The sequence below is a fragment of the Seriola dumerili genome, unplaced genomic scaffold (genome assembly GCF_002260705.1).
Source record: "Seriola dumerili isolate Sdu_G_001 unplaced genomic scaffold, Sdu_1.0 BDQW01000191.1, whole genome shotgun sequence".
NCBI classification, from domain to species: Eukaryota; Metazoa; Chordata; class Actinopteri; order Carangiformes; family Carangidae; genus Seriola; species Seriola dumerili.
The window spans coordinates 3679871-3689519 of record NW_019174446.1 but is presented as its reverse complement, the minus strand read 5'-3'; the positions used below and the strand labels follow the sequence as shown (position 1 = coordinate 3689519).

The window sequence follows — 9649 nt, the reverse complement described above, 5'->3', positions numbered from 1 at the left end:
ACCATCTGGGAACCACAAATGTCCATATTCAATTTTTTGCCAATCCATCCAGTTAATGTATTTCACAGGATAAGTGAAAAGTTTGATCTGTTGCTGGTGCTAGATGAAAAATCGTTGTGACTTGTATCACCAAGGTCACCAGTAGTATTCATCCTCTGGGCACCATGAATATCTGTATGAAGTTTTATGGCAATCTGTCCAATAGTTTCAAGGCAGTTCACTAAAAGCTGATGGTTATGGTAATATAAACTGACAATTTAAAATTTAGGGATCATGAAAATTATTGGGATAGATCGTCTGGGAACCACGAATGTCCATACTTAATTTTGTCAATTTTTGGCAATCCATCCAATAGTTTCAAGGAAGTCACACAAAAAAAAATCGTCAACCTCATGTGGGTACGGTGGCCATGAGAGCTCAACGCACTGCAACTTAAGAACACTCATTCAAACAAATTCAGAAAACATCTTCATCAACTTGACAACACATGCGCTGCAAATAATCACAACACAACAGGAATGTTTCTAGGGGTCTACGTCTACGTCTTCATGGTACGCTCTTTACCCAGTGCATGTGTTGTCAAATTAATGAAGATGTTTTCTGAATTTGTTTGTGTTTTGTTTGTTTGCATGTGTTTTCTACACTTGAAAAATTCACTGTATCAGCAAATCATTAGGATTCATTGTCTGGGGACAGTGAAAAAAGGCTTTCAACTGTCATGTGCAGTTTCAATGCATGGCACTTCATGTCTAATGACGATGGTTTGTATGTAAAGGTTTACAGTGGAAAGTCAGACAGGGACATCTTGGAAGGTAATATATTTTCATTCTGCAACTCAGTGCAGCCTTTTATTGGGGGTGTTTGGCTTCTCAAGTGCAAAAGCAATGAATGAAATGGAAGCAGTAAATGGATAAATTGGATGATCCAGGTGGCAGGGTAGCATTCTCAAATCAAGGAACAGACCATAACACCTTTGCAACCCTATAAAAACTGTGATCATTACAAAGTTTATCATGATGTTTTTCTCTTTATTTTTCACCTTCAGAGTGTAAATCAAGAAGAGCAAAGAATCTGTGATCCCTCTTTCACAGAACTCCAAGACTCTCAGGATAGATGACCCATTAGGACTGGGTGACTAAAACGGGAACTCAATCTAATGCCTCATTTCCTCTCAGAGATGAGACAAGCTTTATGGCTTGACCTCTCCCAGTAGGATCTTTCTTTCTACAGTGGCCACTGTAATCTCACACATCGCTGTCTCGCTTAATCTGAAAATAATATCAAACACATTAGCAAAGGTATAGGCCTGGAAAATCCAATTTGAAATTCATACTGTGGCATTTGTAGACTTGATCACTCCATATGTGTTATGTCACTTGTGGTTTTAATGGACATTTATCTCCAACAGGATAGACACAGAGAAAGCAGGGAGTTCTGTGTGAGGAGTGGTACTGCGTAGTACCAGTTTAAGTACCGCAGGACAGACAGGTTGTTTCTCAGTATTGTATACCTGCCATGCCAAGCACAACATACAGTAACACATTGACATTAACATATGTGTGCTGTCAGGTGAACACCTCAACTCTCCAAGATAACAACTTTCTAGGAACTTAAATATATTTGTTCTTGACAGGAGCTTGTTTAATTTTTTATTGTGAGATTTTTAGTAGTTGCATAGCTCCATTACCAAATTAACTTAATAAACTATTGGATGTGATTTTGTACAGATGTTCATAGTCCCCAGAGAATGAATCCTAACAGATTTGATGATCCACCACCAGCAGGTCAAAGTCAGTTATCCAGTAAAACATGTTAATATCTGTAAGATGGATTGGCATGAAATTTGATACATACATCCCTGGTTCCTAGCTGATGAATCGTAATGGTTGTGGTGATCCGCTGACTTGTAATCAAGCACTACCAAGAGGTTGATGTTTGTGGTTTTGAGTGAAATGTCTTGACAACTATTGTATGGATTGCCATAAAACTTACAGACATTTATGTGCCCCCTGTATTTATACTTAATATATTTCCATCAGCCTCACTTGTACTTTCTGTTTAAGGCTGATGGACACTGTAAACACTGTACCTGTAAAATAACAGCATGTCAGAACTGTCATTGTGAGCATGTTAACATGCTCAGGGTGGTTGAGGACATCCTCACAGAGCTGCAAGCACGTTGACTCTTAGTGTGTTTTTATTAAGGCTTTAAAATGTTCTCATAAGCCCAAGGGTTTTAGACCCCCACCCCCTCCCAAAATCTTTCACCTTGAGTTAAGGTTGGCTCCCGTGGTTGAATCCTGTGGTATTTCACTATTGGAGTGGCCAAACCAGTCTTTATTTACATGTAGATTATAATTCTCAAACATGAAATTCACCAAGGTCACCATTAAAATAATGTCTAAACATGCAGTGTGGTCCTAAAGCATGATGTTGCTCTCTGTAGCAATCCACAGCAATATAACTATTCCCATTCATGCTGGCTGCTGCTGAGTAATGTCTCCCTTTTATTCTTATATCTATTGCACACCAGCAGCACATGTAAAAGAGGAACAAGCAAAAACTGTCCTCCACCACAGACAAGTAATTACTAAGGCTCAATATGGAGTATAGACCTTTGTTCAGACTGATATTTTTCATGAGATAACTGTCTGAAAAGGCTAATGAGCTGCACAGTGTCAACAGACGGTGGTGTACTGGCCAAAAAACTTTTAATTTGACACCTCCATCATCAAGGGGAGAAAGACAAAGAACGCCTGCAACTCCTCACGGCTTGTGGGTGACTGTGTCTGTCGGTGTGTTCAAAACAGCAGCAGCAGCCAGTAATGTGGAGTAGCTCCTTCTGCTCAGCAGGCTTGAAACAAATGGGTTATTTAGAGCCTACTTCATTTGCACTTGTGGAGAAAGGGCAGAAAGGAAATGAGAACCCCTTGACGGTTCAGTGTTAGATGTATTTAATTAGCCAATTCACTCTCTGCTTTGCCGCCTCAGTGGGCACAATGCTTCTTTGTATTTTTAAAAGTAATTGTCACTTGCCGCATCAGCATTCAGCAGATCCAGGCATGCAGTCAGGAGCAGAAAAAAATAGTTCCGTCGGCTTCACTGAGAGCTCGTTACATAGACACACAGTCGGACATTATGCTGCATTGCTGGTCAGAGATAACCTATGGAGCCTGGATGCCATGTTCACAAGCCATGAAGTGGAGGTGCGGGCATCACATACGCTCCAGTGGCGGTCACTAATAGATCATTTTGGTTTACTCAGCTGACTGAGCTCTGCAGGCTGGTTAACACAAAATGGTCTCATCATTGTTTACACTAATGTTTAGAAAGATTTATATAAAAATATAAGATTATTTAATTTTACACAGTGACATGACTAAGAGTCTACAGTTGGTGAGGCTGCATAGCCACAGCTGTGTTTTCAGCTTAATGCTAACATGCTTATGTTTAGCAGGTATAGAGAGAGAAATCATATAAATGATACAATGACAAAAGAAATAAGATATTATTATAATTATTCATATGACAATATGGTTTCAGTTGCCTTTAATGAACATCATTTCCCATAAGCCCTAGATGTTACATGTCACTGCTCGACAGGAGAGGCGAGTCCATGAGCGAGCTGAGGGTGAGTTTTATGGATATGGACAAAACCAAGTGACGATGATGTTTTTTTTTCGTGGGAGCTGTAGTTTTTTTTTCTGCGCTCACAAAGCTATCTGAAGCCAGTGGAACACATGCTAGCCCAGAGTGACATCATGACTTTGGCTCTCTATGATGTTTACCATAATCACCATCTTTGTTCAGTGTGTTAACTTGTTAAATTTGCCATCGAGGACTGAACACTAAATACAGTTGAGGCTCATGGGAATATCATTAGTTTTGCAGGTAAACTAAAAGGTCCCATATTGTATAAAGTAAGATTTCCATGTCTCTTCTGATTATAAAGCAGGTGTAGGTGCTATATAAATACTGTGAAAGTAAAGCCTGTAATCACAAACTGTGCCTTAAAACGAGTCATCAGGACAACACTATAGCCTACAGTCACTGCCCTCAGCCATGCCCCCAGCACGGCCCACTGTTCAGCCTTGCAGGATTTGGTTTTTCTCCGTGTGTTTACCTGAAATGTGCTACATTTTTTTCAATCTCTGTTCAGGACTCTCATTAGTGTTTCGTACAGCCTCTCCAATGATCTTTTCACCTAATAATCTTTCCAATGCTATTCCTCTACTGATTGTCGGATTACTTTTTCTTGACTGCTTTAAGTTTCCCGTTTTCATCAGTCGTGTTGTTTTTATGAGTTACACTTGGACTGAAAACCAGCTGTTATTATGGCTGTGTGTGCGTGGACTGCAAACTTGCTTACTCACAGTTAAGGGATGATGTACACTGCCTGGAGTAGGACCTACGCAAAAATAAGATGCTTGATAGTTTTGTCTCTGTAGCTGCTGCCAAGACAAAGCATATTTCTGCCATAATTTCCCCATATATGCCGCCCTTTCATGCACTCACCTTAATGTCGCCGCTGGTCTCTCTTCTGAAATCCTGATCAATCCAAACTCCACATGGTCTGGTGTTGACGGAAGAGTTGACTGCTCCCTCTCCTTCCCCTGGTAATTCACTTGCCATATTCCACTGTTGCTGTCTGTCCCTGATGTCCACGACGGGCCTCTGATTCTGCGGCCGCACACACTCCCCTTGGCCTCAATGCACACTGGCATCGTACCGGTCCACCCAGAAGGTCAAGCAGCTGAGGAGAGTGAGCTGGAGGCATCAGGCTCGGCCACTCCAGCATTGGACCTGGATGCTGCAACACCACTGTGCTGCCAGATGATCCAGGGGTTTGCACTGGAACCAGGCCAAAGGTTTCGGTGTATAGCTCCATAGAAAATTAAGCCGGAGCAATTTAGTTTATAATCATATAATAATAGTTTATTTAAAAGTTCATTTACGGAGCACTTTTTAAAATCAGAGATTACAAAGTGCTTCATAAGGATAAAATAACAAAACAAACAAAAACACATGAAGCAAATTACTCAAGATAAAAGAAATAAAAGAATAAAATAAACAATAAAAATAGAAACACAAGTAAGCAATGTAAAAATATGTGAAATATTTAAAATAGATTAATTAAAAGCTTTGTGAAAGAAATGTTTTTTTAGGAGCGATTTAAAAGAAAATACTGAGTTTGACCGTCTGTTCGGCTCATTTCGGCGCTGACTGACTGTTGCCATTTGCCTTTACCAGTCAGTTATACCAAGCTACAGCAGCAGGCCACAATCCATTGCCTAAGGTTGGCCTGGATGTGTGTCGCTCAGAAAACAGTCCTGCTCATGCAACGGCTCCAGAGTGAAGCCTAAGAGAGGCGGCGTAAAGCCTCATTGAAATGACCAAAAAATGAATCTTAAGGATATCAAAACTTCAAATAAAACAAAAGAAAATTGTAAAATATGGGACCTAAAGTATTTAAGTACAAATTGAAATTCTGACCTCCTGGTGTGATTAGAGTGGGATGGATGGATGATGGAGGATGGTGTGGTTAGAGTTATTAAGTTGAAGATTTATTGAGTTAAGGTTATTGAAATTCATTTTGAAGGGAACATGGCTGTCTGTACCAAATTTCATTACAAATTAGAGGAAACATTTTGTGCCAATGCATCTGATAGAAACTGAGAAATGTCCCTGGATAAGTGAAAACTTTGACCTAATGTTGGCACTAGATCAGGGGTCTGCAACCTTTACAATTAAAAGAGCCAGTTTTGGCCTCTCTCCTACAAATAAAAACCATCAATCAAAAGAACTATAGTTTATTGCATTTATGAAATTATAGAACTACAAAAAAACTGTTGACGTTTTATTGCTGTTTTTAACTGTTATAACAAAGGAAAACACCAAACTCTTATGAATAGGAAAAATAACCCACTGGCATGTGTATGCCTACTTTTAAATAAAACACAGAACGATGCAGGCCTATATGAGTCCTTCTCTTATTTGTGAAGGATTAAAAAACTAAAAAGTAACCCACTTTGAAATTAATTAAAAATATAGCTGCAGACTTTTCTTTTTTTGGATTTATCCATGGTTAGCTTACCGGGGGTCCGAAACTCCAGATCAGCCACCTATCAGCAGCAGGAAGAGGTGGTAGGCTGTAAACGTTGGTATGGAGACGTTGTAAGATGTGACCTATATTTTAGTCGACGAAATATTATCGGTATCACCTTGATATCTAAAATATGAGGTGTTCTCTTTAAAAGAAAAAAAAAATAGCTGTTTATTCTATTTATTTTCATATTATTTTATTTTTTTCAAAGCTACAGGGAGCCACTGCAGAAGGGCTGAAGAGCCGCATGCTGCTGCTCCAGAGCTGCGAATAGCCGACCCCCGCAGTAGATGAAAAATCTGAGGATCACCTAAAGGAAAACAATTCAACCTCTGGGGACCCTGGATGTCTGTAGCTAATTCCAAGGCATTCAGTCTGATAATAATGGAGACATTTCACTTGGAACCAACTATATCCAATAGTTGTTGAGATATTTCAGGCTAAACCAACTGACAGACAGATATGCCTAGATTAAACATTGATAATGATAATGTGCCCGAAGCACTCCCCCTCTGACATATTGTTAGAACTATTTGATCGTCCCACTTCATGATGAACTTAAGAAAGTGAAGACTGTACAACATTTTGAACTAAAAGGCCGATTTTCAGAGTCTAACCATACCATTTCACAATGATTTCCGGTACCACGCATGTTACATAAATACCATCAATCACTGACACACACTCCCAAATAAACCCACAACTAGACAAAAAATCACCTAGCTCCACAAGCTGTAATTACACTAAAGTGGAGGATGCACTGTTGTACCCTGGGGCTGAAGTGCCTCTATAATAAGCTTTCATCAAGAGCCAACTCAAGAACAATGTCCCACATATCAACAAGCAGTGCTCTCCAGCAGACAGAAAAAAAGAACGGAAGAGGTGATACTTTTAAAAAATACAACAGTTTAATCTGCTTTTGTTGAGAACGGTAAGAAAAATACAAAATAGAGTTCTGAATTGGACAAAAATACACTGTATGTACCTATACAGGCTTTACAACCGTTATGATACACTTTGGTGTAATTATACATGAGGATTAAAAATGAAATAACAACAACAAATAGATGAAACTATCTATTCTATGAAAAACTATTTCTATGTTGTCATCGTCTTCCAGTTTTGCACTTACTGGATGTGTGTTAACATTAAGCAGCAGGCAACAACTTGCGTCAACATGACTCTGTTTGCAGGCGATGATGCACTACCGAACGTGTTGACGGACGCAACCAGAAACCACAGCTACACATGCTAAACAAGCTTTTCTACGCCTGCTGCATTTTCTGCTGCTGTAATCTCCGTTCTTATACTTTACTGGAAATCTGCGCAGGATAGACGTTCCCCTCTCAGCTGTCCTCTTGAGTCCTTTACCGAGAGTGACGAGTAGAGCCATGACCTCCTGGCTTCTGACCTTCGACCTCAGAGTCTCAGGTACGCCGCCTAAAAACATCAGGCAAAAGTTAAGGAAGGTTAAAATTAAAGTAGTTCAACTTTTTTTTTTTTTTTTTTTTTTTTTTCAGAACTCCAGTTTGTACTTTACAATGAGGATTTTTGCTCCCAAAAGCACAGATGTACTGAATCTCAATCGTCTGCTGATCAGCACAGCAACACATTATCTGCAATTACGTCTTCAAACAACAACAAAAAAAAAAACAAAACCACAGGTGGTAGAGTTTTAATCAACTTCTAAAACACACATTCAGATAAACAAGGCCCCGAAAATAAATCAGCTCAGCTCTGTCCTCGGTCTCTCTCTCTCTCTTCCTCCATCTGCTATTCCTGGGTGCTTGCCTGCTGCAGACAATGGCTGTGCTCCACTGAGGGCTCTATATTGGGATGATGGATGAGGGCATTTGCCTCACTCAAGGCCCTGTCCTCTGCTTTCCCATGCCAATGTCTGCTCACTACTCAAGCGCATCAATGGTAATTCATACAAATGATAACAAACGGCAACTAGAGTGGAGCTGCTGCTAAAACAACTCTGAGTCGCAGAAAAAAGAAAACAGAGTGATAAGGAACCGGCACAATGGGGATCTTGATGGAGGAAAGAAACTGGCTTGTGGTTAGAGGGTTGCTGGTTGAAGCTGGGAAAATGAAAGAGGAGAAAGGGTGTATTGCTCTCCTCTCTCAGGACAAGCTGCCGTTGAGCAAGGTACAAACCCGAAGCTCCTGTGGAGCTGCACATTTTCTGACATGAGAACAATGGCTGCATTTGGCAGGCTCAGCGTGTGAATGATGAAACCTGAGTAGAGAGACAGGATAAGTTCTTGCTTATAACTATTTCAAATATAAGTTTTTCTTTTCTAATATCCATTACTGTAACAGCAACAATCAAATTTAAAGTAAAAAATAAAAAAATAAAAAATATTTATGAAGAGTTTAATGCTCAAAAACCCAGCTGAGCAAACACCCCACAACTCATCACGTGGATTCAAACTCTGACTGGAGCGCATCAACTTCCACTGAGCCCCGCCCACTTCAAACCAGTAACACGAAAGCACGCATGTCCAATGTGAAATAAGCAAAACTGTTCAAACTTTGGCAGAAAATGGCGTGTTCTTGCAGGATCCCACCCCTAAGAGTAAGAGGCAGGTTTTCACGGCCTTTAAAGAAAAACAAATCCTCTATAAAACTGTTACACTGACACATAAATCTGTATGTGTGCATGCTGAAGGTGGGATTTTCTGCTACCTTGCAAATAAAAATAATGAACGCTACAATGTAGTGGCTGATCAATCAGTAAGAGTTTAAAAATCTCTCATATTCACTGGATATCCAGTTTGTGGCACAAAGAACTGTAGCAAAAAACACTTTCATGATGTGTTATCAAGACGTGATTAAAACTCAAACATTTAATCTATTAGTTAACGCACAAAAAAATAATTGCCAACTTATTTTTAAGAAAAAAATCAGACATTCTCTGGTTTCTCAGTTTCTTGTTACTAGCAGGGTCTCCTAGTCTTCTGTGATATTAAAATAAATCGCTCTGGGTTTTGGATGGCTGGACGCACAAAATAAGCTATTTAAATCTTTACTTTAAACTTTGGGAAGCAGAAAGGGGCATTTTTTTTAACTATGTTCTTTGTACTGTTTCCTAACAAACTGTTAACTGATTAACCGAAAATGAAAATAAGCAGCCCTATACTTGATAATGAACTGATAAAGGAAGAGGAAAAACCCATAGTATCCTCTCAGAGGGATCCCCAGTAATGTTTGGACCCTGCTGGACATTCTTTGGATGTTCACTTCAAAGAAAAGAGACTGTGTGAAGAAAATGTGTGAAGGTAAGTTGACAGCATAGCTAATTTTGGACTTCAAGTGGTGGTTTCCTCTACTGTGCAATATCACCTGTGAACTCCAAGCTCTATGCCAGCTGGCTGAAGGCCGGGCTAAAGAGACGAATCAGGGAAACAAGCAAACATATGATCAGAAGACTCGCTACTTCGCACTTGCTCCTGGTTTTTTCTTTTTTTTTTTTAATATTAACTGTTTATATTATGAGAAGCCACAGAAAAAAAGGTTCTCAGATAGTTTGTATTTAACAGT

The 9649-nt window shown here is 39.6% G+C and overlaps 1 protein-coding gene across 1 annotated transcript in view; it reads right to left on the bottom strand.

Moving 5' to 3' along the window:
- Positions 1-7021: 7021 nt before the first annotated feature.
- ube3d (ubiquitin protein ligase E3D) overlaps positions 7022-9649 on the bottom strand; it is a 24274-nt gene continuing 21646 nt past the window's right edge. The window contains exon 10 of the mRNA XM_022753508.1: positions 7022-7543. Within this exon, the coding sequence (XP_022609229.1) occupies positions 7523-7543 (21 nt within the window). The 3' untranslated portion in view covers positions 7022-7522. The remainder of the gene's footprint in view (positions 7544-9649) is intronic.